The sequence below is a fragment of the Drosophila serrata genome, unplaced genomic scaffold, assembly GCF_035046125.1.
Source record: "Drosophila serrata isolate PLE 108 unplaced genomic scaffold, ASM3504612v1 contig_98, whole genome shotgun sequence".
Lineage (NCBI taxonomy): Eukaryota > Metazoa > Arthropoda > Insecta > Diptera > Drosophilidae > Drosophila > Drosophila serrata.
Genome location: NW_028256996.1, coordinates 90,467 through 108,415, shown reverse-complemented (window position 1 = coordinate 108,415; position 17,949 = coordinate 90,467). Strand labels below are relative to the sequence as shown.

The 17,949-nt window shown below is 42.7% G+C and overlaps 1 protein-coding gene across 7 annotated transcripts in view; it reads right to left on the bottom strand.

Moving 5' to 3' along the window:
* trh (PAS domain-containing protein trachealess) overlaps window positions 1–17,949 on the bottom strand; it is a 28,597-nt gene that overhangs the window by 2,715 nt on the left and 7,933 nt on the right. The window contains exons 2-10 of one of the 7 annotated variants that reach the window (XM_086840698.1): window positions 17,349–17,381; window positions 17,106–17,153; window positions 4,978–5,213; window positions 2,478–2,545; window positions 2,106–2,412; window positions 1,707–1,828; window positions 1,309–1,410; window positions 366–559; window positions 196–302 (exon numbers count right to left, since the gene is read on the bottom strand). In XM_086840698.1, the coding sequence (XP_086696824.1) occupies window positions 196–302; window positions 366–559; window positions 1,309–1,410; window positions 1,707–1,828; window positions 2,106–2,412; window positions 2,478–2,545; window positions 4,978–5,213; window positions 17,106–17,153; window positions 17,349–17,381 (1,217 nt within the window). Of the gene's footprint in view, window positions 1–195; window positions 303–365; window positions 560–1,308; window positions 1,411–1,706; window positions 1,829–2,105; window positions 2,413–2,477; window positions 2,546–4,977; window positions 5,214–7,858; window positions 8,859–17,105; window positions 17,154–17,348; window positions 17,382–17,949 lie in introns of those variants that run through there. The other 6 variants (XM_086840700.1, XM_086840686.1, XM_086840688.1 and 3 more) reach the window with 6 other exon arrangements.

Here is a 17,949-nt window from a genome sequence, read left to right as displayed (position 1 = left end):
AAAATTCTAAAAAAAACGTCAGTCCGTCTGGTAGCAAAACGAATGGGAAAGACCTAAGGGGTGGTATGATGTTACGCATAATTTTATATATATTTATAATAATTATAACTTGCTATATAAATGAAAACATCTCATTTTAACACCACTCCATTTTTCTACTCTATTTAGGTATAAATTTCGATTAAATCCACTTACGATCCGTGTGGCTCTTACGCAGGCGATTGGCATCCTCGGCGTGGCACAGCGAGTACAGGCTTTTGTTGACCAAATCCTCCGGCGTGTAGTCTAGCAGATCGGACACCCTACGGAATCGGAACCACACATTAGTTGGAGCTGCGTTAAAAATAAAGCTGATAATGGCTTACCTCGGCTCACAGTGGGCCACTCGGAGATCGAAATTCACCCGGGTCACGAACATATCGCACTCCAGCCGAATCTCATGCACCGATGGCGGAGGCAGAGCAATGGCCAAGGCCACCATTCCAAGGAGCGGCGGCTGCGACTTGCGGCTGTGCGAGAAGGTGTACTGGGGACGCAGCTTGCACAGCAAGAGGACCACCTGCAAAGGTTCCAAGAACGAGGCCAAGATATGGTTAGTTCAAGCATCTTAATCCACGACTTCCCTCATGGAAGCCAACGAACTTAACGTGGTGTGCTGAGCGAAGAAGAAGGAATTCTAAGGATTTTGGGCCAAGAAACAACTTTACAGTCAGGCAAGAAGAACTTATACAATGATTCGGGTGAGTGAAATCTTTGTTATTAGTTATAAATTAATTGAAAATTGAAAATACCCTAAAGTGCGCAAGATCTGTGCGCAATGCAAAAGTCATTGTAAAACGGTTTGTGGTGTATTGGTATAGGCTTTTTATTGTTTTTTTTTGTTTATTTTGAACCGTTTTTTTTTATGTTTTTATCTTCAAAATATAAGAAATGTTCAAAGTAGAGAGTTTATAAAATATTTTAGCCTAGTGTAAAGGTTTCTTCTTCGATAAAAGAAAACTGTAGAACCTTATCGTAGAGCGTATGTGGTGATTGCGCTGATGGATGGTCTATTGATGAATTGGTGGATGATTGAAGCAGCTTCCGCACTATTTATTCGATACTGATCAATCTAAAATCAGTCAGTGGTGGCTCTGCCATTCTTTTTTTTCTTTTTTTTTTTAGCAAACACAAAAGTTATGGCCGAAATAGTTGGTAACAAACTTAAAAAACGAATTGCTCAGTAAGAAATTTTGTAATTTGATTTTGATTTGGATTTTTCTATTAGCAGTTTAGCATACAAACGTACTGATTTCAATTGATACGTACCGAATAGTTTGAGCCCGGATTCTTAACGTTTTTAGCATTGCTCGCTGAATTAGCGTTAGCATTGTTACTAGCGTGGTTGCAATTGCTCGTTGCATCGCTGGCCTGTAGATAAGCAGTGGATGGGATGGTAATACGTAATACAGAAATGCACATATGCAGGTTACACAACATAACTTCTAGGCTTCTAGGGTTAGTCTCTTACTCCCTTACACTCTACATTCAATTCAAAGAAAAACATAACTTCTCCAAAAACAACCACTATTCAGTTAGCAAAATGGCTACGAAAAATAATAATAATAAAAACAAACAGAACAAAGGGGAAACAAATAACAACGAAAGGGTATAGCCTCTTTGGGGATAGCAGAAATAATTCCTATAGGAAGGAAATGGAGGCTCACCCGATATCCAGAGGACTTGAAGTGGCATCCGCGCTTGGTCAGTGTTGACTTCATCCGCACACAGAAGCTCCGGTCGTAGCCCTTGTAGCCACTCGTCGAGGCCTGGGTCATAGAGGCGGCAACTGAAATGGGATTTGGAAGGAGTTCGATGATTATTTTTGAGCCTTGCTACATGATAAGTCTGTCTTTCTCTCTGGGTCGGAATGTCAGAAAAATAAGTTTAATTTTCTGTGTCATTCCTCATTCCTAATTAAGAACAAATCCCTTTTGAGGGAACTCTAAGTCTCCCTAGCCGAATAACTATCCTCCTGAACATCCTTTATAGAGGATATCAGATTGACGACCCACCCCAGGACTTCTCCCCGCTCCTGGTCTTTGGACAACTGGGACTTGACTCACCGTCGGGATTATTCGTACCGTGTGTGCCGCTGCCATCGTCCGAGGCTCCGGAAGTGGGCGAGGCCATGCCCGTTCCCGAACCGCCGCCTCCACCGGAGCTACCGCCTCCTCCACTGCTGCCTCCGCCGCTAGTGAGGCTCAGGCCCAGCTGCTCGGCGATCTCCGAGTGATCCGCCTGGTGGATATAATCGAAAATGCTACTGCCGGTCATCTCCACCTGCGACAGACCCAGGTAGATAGACACCGTTTCCGAGATGTACAGGAAGCGCCCGTCCGCTGCAACGGCCAGGGCAAAGCCATCCAGCGACTGGAAAAGGGAGGGGTTTCTGGATTAGCATATCGTCATGATGGCGAACCCTGCGATGTGCTTACCTGCAGTATGTGGGTGCCCTGATGTTGCTCGAACAAATCAACGGCGGGACTGCGACGGATGGCGGCACCTAGGGAGAAAGTGGAGGGCGGGGTTTAGTTAAACGAAGGGTAAAAAAGTGTGCACAGGAAGAAAAGTCATTATAGTATTCTAAAGACCATCCTATAGGGTAGAGACACCTTTAAATGATCAATTTGAGAAGCACTTGTTTAGGTTGGCCAAAAATAAATAAATAAATATTTTCCCGCTTTGTAAGCATGTGTTTCCCACATGAGTTATGGCTCACTCCCAGACCTCAACCCCCTAGTTGCCACCCAAATCTCTCACTCATAAGTGATCACGACCCCCAGTAACCCAGGAAAAGACAACAGGAACTAGGAGGATAACCGCAGGGCATCGTAAATATCAAAACGGACATTCAATATTTCCTCAGCTGATGCCCAACTCCATATTCAGAGGAGGGGGCGTATATTTATTTAATTCAATTATAGAATTTTACGATTATGGACGACGACTGACCGACCGACCGGGCCGAGTCATAATTCGCACAAGTGCAAATCGAAGGGCCCTTCAGACCATTTCAAATATTTCTACCCCGCAAATACATATATTCTCCATCTCGAACTCGAGTGCGATTCCCCAGCGACTTTGCAGCGGTCGACGCGCTAAGTTGGCAAACAGTTTCCGCTTCCGCTCGGACTCCGCCATATGTGGCCGTGCCTGCCTTAATGACCTTCCACCCCCCGAGCGGCAGCACCCACTTTCGGGCTCTTTTTTTTTGTGTGGCTGTGGGTCAAATTGAAGTGCTTTTTATTGCCCCGCAGCTTGTTGCTCCAGCTCCAGCTCCAGCTCCTTCAGCTTTCCCTGGTTTAGTTTCGCATAATAATCCAATTGAATGGATAAAGGCGTTGCCTTCCACCGCCTTCCATACATAACGCCCCATTGATTTTGGATTATTTTTTAGTGCCTTGACTACCTTTTTGGCTTTTTGATGGCCCTGCCGCCTCACCCCACTGCCTTTTGGCTCTGACTCTGTCCGCTTCTACTTGGCCACTTTGGCAGTTGACGCACGGCAACAAAAATTAATATTATTCAATGTGGATTTAATGGCTAATTTCTTCGATGTTTTTATCTTCGAAATGTGTTTAAATATTTTTCTAAGTTAAAAATCGTACAGGTCTTAAAAGACGACCAAATTTGAAAAAAATTGAAACTGGCTCTTGCATCGTTTAACCAATTATTATATTGCTTTTAAGCTTATTTTGGTATATAATTTTCTGTAAGTGCACCTCTTGCCAGTTGAGTTGCCAGTTGGCAGCCTTTGAATACTGTCTGAGACCTGGCCAAGTCGTGGGCTGTCGTCGTGGAATGCCTTTTTCACTTGACGTGACAATGCATTGTCAACGTCGCCGGAGCATGACGTGGCTTGGCTCGGCTTGGCTGAGGAATTGCTTGGATGGTACAAATAGCAGTTCGAGCTGGCGACATAAACTCTGTGTTGTTGTGTTGGGCAACTCAAACCCCACGAGTATCTCTGTACTTTGCCCCAATGTTAGGCTTTAATGCGAGGCTAAGTGTCGACAACATGGCCAACTGAAAGGGGTTCTTCTTTGGGATTGAAGTCATTGATTACTCCAGGAAAAAGTTGTATAGAAATAAGCAAAATAGGACAAACTCTAGGAGCTAGCCAGAAAGAAACTTATGGCTTTACGTATATTATCCTTAAATGTTTTTTTTTTCAGTTTAGAATTATCCTCCGATAATTCCGAGTATTTTTCAAGAACAGTAATCAGTGACGACTTGCTCCTGGCAGCCAATTGATCGATCACTTTTGGGGCCTTCTGAAATTCCACAAACTGTCACACATTGTGACACACACGCAAGACTGGCACCGAAAACGGTCGCGCATGCGCAGCAAATAAAAATAAATTGCGCTTAATAACGATATTTTATGCAAATTTGGCTAAAGCCCAAAACAAAGTACAAAGGCAGTTGAATAATACGAATAACTTTTGCTGGCCAAGCCGCATTTTTAGATGCGCCTTATGAGCATAACTTCTGCCATAGATAGCTTGCGCAAAAAATGAAGTACAGCATTGATTTCACTCAAGCCAGGTCTCTCCATAACTCCGCTTTCGGTTTTTATTGCCGCTCATTAGACCCATCCGCCTTCTCTTTTTGCCCCAACAACAACCGATCGGCAATGGCCACCAAAATGGCGGTCGTCTTCGCGTACTGTCCAAATGCAAATGAGCCAACGGAAATTTCTCTTCAAATAAACGCTATATTTTGGTGGGGCTTAATAGTATTTACTAAATAAGTATCTGAAGTTTCCGGACTCTACTAGATTGGGAGTGAGTCACTTGAATACTTTTGCTGATAAAAGGGTTCCATTACAATAGAAGGAACCGAAGCGAACTTATCTTGACTCTTTAATTTATGATTAAAAAGGAGGAATATCTTAGACTTAAAACCATAATTATATGCTCAGATTTTACTTACTTTTGAGCTTACTGCTGCTTGAAGCCTCCCTTGTCCATGGCGGGTCGCCGTGTCCGGAGAAGTCCCTCAACTTCAGATAGCTGATGGTCAGTCTTATAATGGACGCCTTGTCCAGCTGACTGGTGATGGCTGCCGGCAGGGGCAGCATCTTGGCCAGCTCGTAGAACTCGTAGTTCTCCTTGCCGCGACGCGATCTCGCCGCATCCCTCGACTTCTCCTTGCGCAGTTCCAGGATGCTGCCAATAAAGAAATGGAAAATATTATAAATACAATATTAAAAGGACAATATTAAGGAAAATAAATCAGTTTACATAAGTAGACACTGACGAATGGCGAGAGGTATAATAATAGGTGAGACGATCGGTTCTTCGCACCTGTCAGAGCCGTGTCTTCGGCCATTTGTTTGGCCAAGCCCGACGGATTTTGTGATGGAATGGTGTCAAACCGAAACCCTAACTAATTGCCTGGCATTTGTCAGCCTTTCAGCGCTCTCGGCGAGGGTGGGGTGAAGGGTTTCTAGGGTCTCTCGGGCACAATAGTTGGCCCAGACAACAGTTTGTCCCTGGACAAATGGCAGCTCATTTATCGCCAGTGAGTGAGTGAGAGAGTTTTTTCCCTGTCCGAGCTTCTCGTCGTCCGTTGCATTTTCATTACGATTTCCCAGCACACATCTTCCCCAAATCCCTGTGAAAATGCCGCCTGCCAAAACGATCCCATCTCCTCAACCTCCACCTATATTATTTTCCCTAAATGCCCAGAAAACTTTTCATTCACCGCCACCGATCCCCAAGACAGTTGATGTAGATGTGGATGTGAATGTGAATGTGAATGTGAATGTGAATGTGAATGTGAATGTGGATATGGATCTGCTCAGCCTTCTGCGGTTCCGCTATCTGCTGGCGGCCATCTCTCTGTGAGCATCTTCGTCGGAAACAGAAAAAAACTTGGCTTCAAGCATTCATAATTTAAGTTTGTTGACAACTCTTTGTGGTTGCTGTTTTGACCTGCAGTGAAATCATTGTGTGCGCTACGCGGACTTCGGCGGGCATAGCGATTTGAGCTGTACTCATAATAATCTATTTACTATATAACAAATAATTATTTTATAGGTCCTCGTAGAAGTGGACCCATTCACACATTTCCCCCATCTTATTAGAAAGACTTCTGTAATAATTCTTCTCTGGGTTTCTTTGAATTGCACTTGCATAAGGACAGCTGACCCGCTGAGTCCTTGCCATTTCTTAAAAGGAGTGCCCGTCAGGAGGGGAAGGAAGAAAGACAGAACACTGATAAAGTAATAACGGTACTCAGTGCTGTTTTTACCTTGACAAAGGCCAGGGGCCACACTTCTTATCCTTTATTCTCTGTTCTTTATCCTTGTGTTGTGGGAACTCAGTCATAAACAAAAGGAAAAATGTTAGACTGGGTGACTTTCGCTCTCCTTCTTTGACCGCAGTAAGCCGCTTACCCTGCCTTGGGATCCTGTAATACCCGAATTAAGCCGCTAATCGAATTGCCTATCGGGGTTCTACTATAAAAATATTTGCACACTCTGTGCCAATCAAGTGAAAAAGGAGTTGTCCAAGGGAGATACAGATTGAGAGATTGAGATACCCAAGAAAATTTCACACACATGTTGGGACTCATAAAAGAGAGTTACATAAAAAAGTACGTTTAGACCTTATCACGAAGAGAATATCCTATTCTAATTCTTCCCCTATCTGGTTTCCTACTCTCATTTTTTGCCTGTATCCAATAACTTTCAATTTGTGCGAAATTTTTGGCAATTTTCGCTAATGACAGGCAATTTGTTCCTCTGTTAGACAGTAGCGAATTTCGTGCGAAATTAAAATCGAGACCGCACATCATTTGTCAAGGCAACACCTCCGATGCGGAAACTTCTCACTCCCCGCCTGATTTGAATGGCATTTCGATATTTACACGGCCAAGATTAATGTTTTTTCTAGCCCAAAATTGAATTTGGGAAAAACGTTTCCTTCAACGATAGCGTTTTTTTATAGAGAAAACATTTACACGGCGTGTAACATACCATAAGGTACACTGACATCTCACTAAACGTAATTTCAACACAACTAATTAAAAGTGTTGTTGTTGATGCCAAGTTCTTGTTGTCTCTTTTTAAACCAAAAGCAAGTGGCGAAGGGAAAACTGGCTTGGCCCGTGGCAAAGCCCAAGTCGGGGTTTCTTTTTAATTATCAAAAATATTTTTATGACGGTTTCTCGGCTGCGATACGGATCTCCATCTCCAGTGCCGCGGAGCTCGAGCCGAAGACGCAGAAATCCGGACCGAGGCCACAACTGGAGATGGAGACTCGAGAGTTGAGAGCCAGAAGCCGACGCGGCTTCAGATAAAGCTACGCAAAACGAAGCTCAAGTCGGTGATGAGCGCATTAAAATAAATTTAAGAGCCCACAAAATGTACACATAAGATGATTATTTCGGTTTAGGCTTTCTTGGACTTCTTGAATGCCCTACGATGATATGGTAAATAATAAATTCTTTATTTATATAATTATTCCTTGATGAAGTTTCCCTTCAAATTCTAACAAATAGGTTTTCCAATAAGGATAAGCCGTCCGATCTATTAAATGGTTTTGGTATTTCAGTATTGAAACGGAAACTCTTTCTGGGGTTATTAATTGGTTTTAAAATTAAGACTTGTTTCTAGTTACTTCACAAGGCTGTTTGGAGCTTTCTTCAAGTTTTGAAGTTTTTTAACTGAATCATCGATAAGGTGGTTTCCCATTAGGATCTTAAGATACAGGCTAAGACCATACTACAAATTTCTAATAATATACAGGGACACTCTACATAGTTTCTTCTTCTTCACTTTCGGATCCTTCTTTCGCTGACTACTAACCCTGGTTCGATGGGCTGTTGCTGGGCATGCATGCCGGGTCCTGGCGGCTGCTGATGTCCGGGCATCTTGTTATACGGAGGCATAGCGCACAGGTCCTGGGTGGGCACCATCCAGCTGTGGCTGAACGGCACCGCCGGCATGGCCAGGGAGCCCATGGTCGCCATGTGGGAACCGGGATGCCCGGGCGTTGGCTGGCGCTGGTAGCCGGCATAGTCCATGGCCACGGCAGCCTGGTACGGCAACATGTCGCTCTGGGTATCGAATGGTCTTTGGACTATAATGTCTCTTTTAATATATTGGAAGTTTTCGCAGTTGGCGAGGACCTTTTGTCAGTAACACTTAACACATTTTCACTACGATATATTGCACTTGGTTGCTTTAGCTGCCTTGGGCTAGGTAGGATTCAGGGCTGCGAAGGCCGCCGCATCCTTTTGTGGCCGTGACACCAGACGCGCGTGTGGTACGTGTGCCCAATTATCCAGCGACCGTCTACGGGTCACGCACTGCACGGATGCGGATGTGGGTCCGGATCGGGAAACTAGCCGTCAATCGATTGGCATTCAAATGAGGCGCGCCGCGTCCAGTTCATTTATCTCCGGCACTTGGCACGTCTCCGGGCTTCTGTTCGGGTTCGGGTTCGACGGAGACCTGCCAATTACGGGTACGCACTGGAGAGCCGGAGCCGGAGCGAAAGAGACGGATATGGAGGCACTTGCACGGCCGGGCTGCGTACGTGAAACTGCAGCTGATGACGCTGGCACGGTGAACGCTCCACGGAATACGGAATACGGAGTACGAAGTACGGAATTGGAATACGGAGTACGGAGAGCTACGGTACGTCCGTCGCTGGCGAAGAGTACGTGCAGAATAATCCCAGAGTCACGTTCGAGTCCGAGCCGAACAAAACCAAAGCAGGGCGAAAGGAAACGAGCGGCAGCGAAGCAGCAGCAGCGTGCGAGCGAGCGGGAAGACGCTGCTGAAATTCGGGGGTGATAACACTCCGAGCCGAAGCAGCAAGACGAAGCACGAAGGCTGTTGGAACAGCCGAGGCAACGGCGCCAGCTTAGCCAAGTGCAGCAGGGTGACTCGTTTTCAGAGGACGTTTTCGTATCTTGTATTATGAGGAAGTATTTCCGCGAAAGTGTCTTATATTTTTTTTAGTGAGAGCTATATTATTGTAAGTGTTACTGTAGTGTAGTAACTGATACAAAAGAGAAGGAAATGTATTCAATGTTTGCAGGTTAACAGTATGAGGCACGATACTACAATCAGAACCCTTAAAATAAGAAATGCTCGAAGTCCTTAATTTACAACAAACGTTGAGCCACCCTAACACTCTCTGCTGCATGTGCCTGTGTGGGTGAGCAGCACCTGACCGCCTGCAGAGTCATGTGCGAGCAGCGCCAGTAGCATTTTAAGCAGCCTCACGCTTTCCAACATACACACCCGCACACACACACACCGACAGGGGCGGGAGCGTGTGTGCGTGCAAATGGGCGGGACGTGACACGGCGTCGAATCGGAATCGACATAGTGCGCATACAAAATGAGCCGCATCTGAAGCAAGCAAGCGAGCGAGACAGCGCGAGCTGACAGAAAGGGATGGTTGGATGTACGTGCCTGTTGGCAAACTGGTTTGCCCTAGCGCCATCTCATTCGCGCTCGCCCAATGCCCCATCTCGCTTGCGTTTATGTACTCCAAAAAAAGACAGAGAGGCAAAAAGAAAAGAAAGAGAGAGCGAGGGCGATGGGGCTTTTGTTTGGCGCTGCTGCACGCGCAGCAATTAGTTTACTTCTTTACACATTTGGGGACTCGCTCTCTCTCGCTTGCTCCCGCTGTGTGGGTGTTGTTGCCGTCGCCGCGCCTTTTTATGTGTGTTTGTGTATGTGACCGAAATGCCAATGAGAAGCGAAGAAGTAAAGCCTACGGATGGATGTCCTGCGGAATGAACCTGAACCCTGGAGCTTGAAGAACATAGGTTGGAAAGGGGGTCCTAGAAGTACAGGTAGTTGAGGCGGGGAACGTTTTGTTATTCCGCGCTCGCACAGACAGAAGCTGTCTCTTTTATGTGCATAGTCGCCCCCTCCAGAAAAAGTAAGGAGAAGAAACATCCTTTTAATTTCCACGGAAGGAGGCCCCCGCACTTATCAAGGTGTGGGTCACCATTTCTCTAGCAACATTGAAAACTAAATGTGGGAAATGGGGGAAAGTTTGCGAAGGACATTGATTGAAATGTGGAATAACATGGATTAAAGTGTGAATTAAATGGCAGTTTTAAAAAATCTTTAAGTAGAATTTAAAATTGCTTGCTTGGCTTAGTTATGAGTTTTTTAAGCTTTGCTTTCTACCAAAAATTGTCTTATAAAATAGATAAATACTGACATAGATTGCGTATAAACAGGGTTTTATAATTTCAGTCTGAAGCTCATGAGACAGTGAAGGAGTCATTTCCGCCCCCTTAAACTATATATATTCTTGATCAGCATTAACAGGCAAATCTTTCTGGGCATAAAAGGAAGAAACAAATTTTTTGTAATTTTTTCAAAAAATTTTAAGGGGTTACATCGTTAAAATTATCAAAAATTGATAAAAATTTCACAATTTCAAAAATTTCCATTAAGGTATGCAAATTTGTGAATCTATTCAAAACAAGCACAGAACAGGCTTCCGAATCGAAATTAATGCATTTTTGGCTTAGTTATGAGTTTTTTCAGCTTTGCTTTGTACCCAAAATTGTCCTAAAAAATAGATAAATATTTACATATAATGCGTATAACCTTGGGAGGTAGTGAGTCATTTTCGACCCTAAAAACCATATATATTCTTGATTAGGATCAAATGGCGAATTTTTTTGCGCATGTAGGAAGAAAACTAATTTTTTGTCATTTTTTTCAAAATTCAACAACTTATTAAAATTTAAAAAAAATTATAAATATTTTAATATATTTAAATTTAAATTGAGTAGGCAGATTAATGAACCAGATAAAAACTAACATAGGACAGCTTTCCAAATTAAAAGTAATGCTTAATTGACTTAGTTATGAGTTTTTAAAATTTTATTTTTCAAAATAATTGTTATATAAAAATATTTATTAAAAATGAGAATATATTAATCTTAGTTATGAATAATTTATTATTATTTAATCGGAATATATATGAGTTTCGGCAATAATTTACTTTATTATATGCCTTAACAAGGACCTCGCATTATTGGTATTTTGGGGCTTAAGAAATGTAGTATATAAATATTGAATTATTCTAACCAAAGCTTTTTATTTAATACGTTCTGTGTGTGTAAAAAAGACCGTGATCTTTGTGATCCCGAAAAACTATATTTCAATAATCCAACTAACCTTTTCCCTGATTCCTAATTCCACTGTCAATTTCCGTTGTTTTCCCAAAAACTAGAGCAAAGTCGTTGTCTTGGCCTTAACCACGGCCAATTTCAAGCTTGCTCCTTCGAAAGCATCAACCCCATTCTCAGCCCCAATCCCAGGGAGGAGGAGCTGTGGTGTAGACATTACGTAAGCGTATCGTAACTGGAACATGTGTAGAAACCGAAACGTGATCGATTTCTTGGGAGAGAGTGAGTGTGATGGTGGAGAGGAGACAAGTTGGCGTAGCGAATTCTCCCACAATTACGGCAGCGGCGGCGGCGGCAATTGTGAATTTTAAAAAGGAAACGTGCCAAGTGCTTGGGTCAGGCGCAGGGGGTTACAGGGAGATGGGGGTAGTGTCCAATGAGAAGAGCTAGCTGCAAGGAAGAAGAGGAGGTGGTCGGCCATGTAGACAATGAATGAGGAACTCGAATTCAGCGCGCTCGCCATAAAAATCGAACGTGGAAAGCGTTCGCGCTTCCGGATAAACGCAAGGACGCGAGGTATCCGGGAGGCAAAACGGGGGCTGTTGGCGATGTCCACGTCCACATCTACGTCCACGTCCACGTCCATGTTCACGTTCACGTCCAGACACCGAGCAGACATCGTGGTCATCATCGTCATCGGCAGGCCGGCATTGAAATTGTGCGGGGGCGCGTGAAAGAACCCTCTTCTGTAGGTCGGCAATTGGCCAATGCTTGCACACTGTGCGAAAATACATTAACTGTTGAGATAATATTCCATAAGGAACGTTTTCCTTTCGATTTATTAAATGCTGCTACTAAGTAGTTTGTTGAATCTTGAAAAACTTAAAATTGTTTAAAGTGTGTGGACTGTGTGTGGAATGCGAGTGTGGACGCTTTGTGGATGGCGAGTATGGACGGCTACCAGTTGCCTCAGGACAATGGCCATGGACGTGCAACGATGCGTGTGGTGGCGCCTCAACCCCATACTCTAATCCCCCCTCCCTTTAGGCGGGCGACGTTGGGAACATGGACATGAATTTTCATTTCGGTTTCGGTTTCAGTTGCGCTTTCTGCTTTGGTTTTTCGAAAAACACTTGTAGTATTCCAGTCAGGAGCCTCAAATTCGCTGCATGACTTTTATGAATGAAAAAGCGAGAGCGGATAGAACAAAGCTCAAGTGTCTGGCGCACGTCTGCGCCGGCCTGCTCCTCCACATCACATCACGTTTCTCACGGAGACGCCACAGTAATCATCAGGGATAACCGAAGCTCTCAAGTATCCGTAGGAATCATATATTACGAGTTTGTTTTAATTTTAGTTTTTAATTTTCGTCAATATTTACGTAATTTACAAACTTCATACAAAGGATAGGCTCCTTATCCCGCCAAAGTCTTAACTATATTTTTGCGAACATTTTTAAATAAGAAAAAATCTAAACATTGAGAATGTACTACAGTGAAGACAAAAAACCCAAAGGAAGCGGATTGGCTGGTATTGGTGAAAAACGGGCAACCTGTAAACGAATTGAGTTAGCAACACTGTGGGTCTTGGGTTGGGTGGAGAATCCGTAAAGTTGCCGGGCGATGCATCCATCACGTTTACTCGGACACACGAGGCGTCCATTTCAAATAGGAATGTGAACGTGATGTTGGCCAGGCCAATTCCAAATGAAACAATAAATGCGAAAAACCAGAAACAAAAACAGAAACCAAATCCGAAGAGCTGGCATTCAAGGGCGCCTCGAAACCGATCGATAAACAAGCGATCGTCCCGATAAGATAGCGAGAGGATACTCAGTGGGAAAAGCAGTTACAGGAGGAAGCTATAAACTAACCGCGATCGCTGATCTGTCACCATTTCTCCTTTCTTCACTCATTTTCTACAGACGGACTGACCAGGAGGCGGGCCGAGGACCCATAAAACTGACGCGAGGTGATAAAATAGCTAAACAAACTGATTTCCAGAATAATCATTTCTGCACTTCAAGAAATGTATAAGAACTACATAGATTTTTATACCTTTACAAGGTATTATAATTTTAGTCAGAAGCTTGGCATAATGTCAAGGAGTCATATCCGACTCCTTAAACTATATATGTTCTTGATCAGCATCAACTGGCGAATCTTTCTGGGCATGTAGGAAGGAAAACAATTTTTTGTAATTTTTCAAAAAATGTTAAGAGGTTACATCGTTAAAATTGTCAAAAATTGTCAAAAATGTATAAAAATTTGAAAATATTAAAAATTTCAATTTAGCTATGCAGATTTGTAAATCTATTCAAAACTAGCACAGATCAGGCATCCGAGTCGAAATTAGTGGATTTTTTGGTTAGTTATTCGTTTTTTAAGATGTGGTTTAATGTAGAGCATCAACAGACAATTTTTTTAGCTTTATCAGTTAAATATTTAATATTTTCACATTTAAAGATGCCAATTTTTTAAGGTTTTCTAGACTGTAAAGTCTCATTTCTACCAATTAACATTATTGTTTCCAGTGTGTGTGGCTGCAACTCGCTGGAAAAGAGTAGCCAAGATAAATGCATTATCTGCTTGTCAGATCTGGGGAGGTTCTTTTTATGGCCTAACTGTTCCTCGATTGTGTTACACAACGCAAAACAAAACAAAACGAAAGCAGTGACATGGGGGGAAGTTCATAATTCAAAACCACAAGAGGGATCAACAATTAAGCAATAAAACAACAGAGCGAGAGTGGCCAAGAAATAAGAGTAGTGCAGTTCGGGAGCGGGATCTTTATCGCTGTTGAGCGTGCTTCCATTGAAACGTTCTCTTTGGAATGCTCTTTTCTCTAAGTTCTTCTGATCTTGAGATTTCGGAGCTTGGATAATAACTTTTTCCGCCCAAAGTGATGAATGTGGTTAATTGGAGTCCACTTTTACTGGCTTTCTTCATGTCAGAAATGATGTTCGAAAAGGATTTAAACGTATTTCTCTGCAGGATAGGACGAGACAATATGTAATATTATTGAGTTTACTTGGAATATGTTAAGATAAAAGAAAAATATCTTTGAATTTGTGGTTTCATTTACTTGCAAGCTATTATAATTAAAAAACAAGAAAGGAAGCTAACTTCGGCACGCCGAAGTTTATATACCCTTGCAGATAGAACTTCTATGAATAAAAAACCATACAATACAAATTATATATCTTTGTGTTAAAAAACAATGAAGTAATACCTGCTTTCATTTCATTCACCTATACATATTATATTTGCAGTTTTACATTCACTGATTTACATTTTTCCTCCACATCAAACGATCGTTTGTATGGCACCTATATGATATAGTCGTCCGATTTTCATGAAATTTACCACAAAATTTAAGACTTAAATTTAATGCCTATACCTAAAATTTGATGAAAATCAGTTGAAAACTGAAAAGGTTATAAATTTAATTGTATTAATTTCACGATCGTTCCTATGGGAGCTATATGATATAGTAGTCCGATTTTCATAAAATTTTATGCAAAATTGTAGAGTATAGTAAAATGGCTATATCTCAAATTTGATCCAACTCTATTGAAAACTGAAAAAGTTAAAAAATTTTTTGTAAAAATTTTCCGATCATTCCTATGGCAGCTATATGATACAGTCGTCCGATCCGGCCCTTTCCGACATATATACGAGTGAGAGTATATAGAAGGCTAACTACAAAGTTTCATTCAGATAGCTTCAAAACTGAGAGACTAGTTTGCGTAGAAACGGACAGACGGACAGACGGACAGAAGGACAGACGGACAGACGGACAGACGGACAGACGGACATGGCTAGATCGACTCGGCTGTTGATCCTGATCAAGAATATATATACTTTATATAGTCGGAGGTGCCTCCTTCACTGCGTTGCAAACTTCTGACTGAAATTATAATACCCTGCAAGGGTATAAAAGGCGTGCTACACAGGGAATGAGTCATTCCCGACTTTATAAATCAAATATATACTAAAAAAACGTTTATTGTTGTTAAAAAAAAATCAATGAAAAGTAGCATAAAAAAAAGTATTAATAAGTAAAAAATCTCTTCCGGTCCCCCTTGCAATCTCTTTACGCTCATCTACGGCTTCCATTTGCTTGTCGCTCACTTTTCTGGTATTTAGTTAAATAAGTCGGATTCCTGCGGCACAACTCTAAAGTGTTCAGTTGTGGTCGGAATTATTAATTAATATTCTTGCACCTTCAGAAACTGCCTTTCCAATGTGGCAGATCACAAAAAATAAGTAAAGTAAGAGCACTGAAAAGCGACTACTGCGTGACCATGACCAATGCAACAAAAACAAGAAAAAATGGGAATACTTGCACGGAATATGAAGGCTGAAAGCCGAGAAACAGGATGTTTATTAGAGTACGGCCCTACTGAGCTGTGATTGAAAGAATTCTCTTAGAGAATTTTAAACTAAAAACAAATAGAAAATAATGTCAATAGGAACTTAAAGAACCGGAGATCTTTGAAACGTTTAAGTGTCTTTTATTATAGTACTAAAATTAACATTAAAATACAAACAATTTTTTAAATAAAATGTTTATATAAACAGGAGTAACAAGGAGTATGCTAAATATGTATAATTTTCACACAACACAAAAATACAAATACAAATGAGTATTGTACAAGTTATGAATTAGTCTGAAACACCCTTCAAATATACCCTGTGAAGATGCGCCAGGACCTTGTTCGCTGCGCCATAACCCTCGCTGTGGCTGCTCGCGAGCTGAAAGCGTGTTCGGGAGCCAAAGTGCATTCTTGGCATGGCTTGAGGTTGGTTAAAATCGGTGGAAATCGGGGCCCTGAAAAGGAGTTGGACGACTGGAATTTGCTCCAGGTTTTTTGCGCTTCACTTCAGCTTTGCTTTTGCCTCGCTTTGTTTTTTGTTTTTGTCAGTTTGTCATTTGCGTTGTTCAATTAATTGCAGAAATCAATTTGAGCAATGCAACTTTACCTCATTGCTGCATTGTTTGTTATTGCTCTTCGGTCTGTGCTCTTCAGTTGATCGATTCATTGGAAACGGATTCGGATTCGGGAAGGAATTGGGACTCTGCTGATGGCCACTGCTGGGTAACAGCTAATTGCTACAAGACTCGCCTTCCAGAGTCCAGAGTCTCTGAGAACCAGAAGAAGAACTCGTCTAGGATTCCACTCTCCTCCTCTGCTTACAGAGTCTTCTTCAGATCTTCCGGCATCAAGCCAAGAAAAAGAGTGTGACAACGCGCGACAGCCTCGAGATAAATCCAATTAGTCCGATATTTGTACTTTTTATGTGAGAATTCCCATTAAAAATGTAAAATGTCATAACAAAACGAGAACAAGACAACAAGTCAGCGAACGGGCAGACAGCGCACATCATGTGGCAGAGCTTTGGCATCGAGCCGAATTCTGCTGTACACTAGATTAGCTCAGGTCTACGGACCATTGGTAGTGGAAGAACACAACCCACTTGTTCGGTTGCTTCAGAGAGACCTTTGACACACGCACATAAAGTCCATTCTATAATGAACTTAGGCGGGTTTGTCACTCAAATTAATTTATTTTGTAATTATAATCGTTACTTTAATTAAAAGTCTACTAAAACGCTTAGCTAAGCTAACCGCCTGACATTAGGATACCCTGAAAGCTGGCAGCAACGGTTTCTGGTCTTAGCCGCGGATACCAGGTATCTCATAGATGCGCCTTTGACGTCTGTCGCGCCGACTGGTGAACACGGCAATGTATGGGGACTGGGACTGGGACTGGGACTGGGACTCGGAGCGAGATGGAGCCAGCGGCGACGACGACTTCTCTGGCATTCAATAATTTTATGCTAACCAATGCGATGCGCAGTCGCCGCCAAGTCAGGTGGCGCTGAGAAAGGGGCTGCGATCGGGGGAACTGAATCATTTACGGTAACATTAACACTTACCGCGCATTCACCGAGGACTGGGCCGCGCCGATCTCCTCCATGGACTTTCTGCAAGAAGAAATGGTTGAGAAGAAGGGTACAGACAGGAGAGCAGAAGAAAGCCACAGCAAAAAAGATCGCATTTAAGTCGGGCTGTTGAATTCGATTAGCGTGAAGCTGTTACGGCGGGAAAAAGCTGTGGCATTTTCTAAATAAATTAAATTAGCCGATAAATGTCTCGGCTCACTTGTTGGCTTCGCTCACCTGTCGCCCCAGCACAGAGCATCCTCGCGGTATCTGCAATGGAAATGGGATCGTAGCATTAGTAGGGTTCTATTTATTTATCAGAAAGAGGTACACATTCTTAACAAGGTCAACAGGAAGTGCGGAGTCGTGGAATTCAGTTTGTCCGTTGGTCCTCTAGCGGTGCAGTGTGGGTTTGATGTTTCTGTAGGTCTTATAATAATCTATCCTAATATTTGCCAAGGAAAATCAATACATAGCGTTAGCGAAGATATATCCAATGAAACCACAAGGTTAACAGGAAGTGCGGCGCATAAGAAACCGGCAATCTGTTCAAATTATACTACAACTGGACATTATATGCGGGGTTCCACTTTATAATCAAGTGTAAGCACCGATCTAAAATTTATTGATTTGTCCCTCGGCCCGCACTCTTCGGTTTCGTCCTGCTCCTCCTCGTTCTCCTCCTGGAGTCGTAAATCATTGCCCCCAAAAAGTATAACCCATGGAACCCTATTTTGTGGTCTCTCTCTCCTTCCTCGAAAATTCGCGGGGTCTTTTTCGGCAGTTTTGTGGTCCGATCGTCGCTTCGTCGATCGATCGATCGATGCCGTTCCAGGGG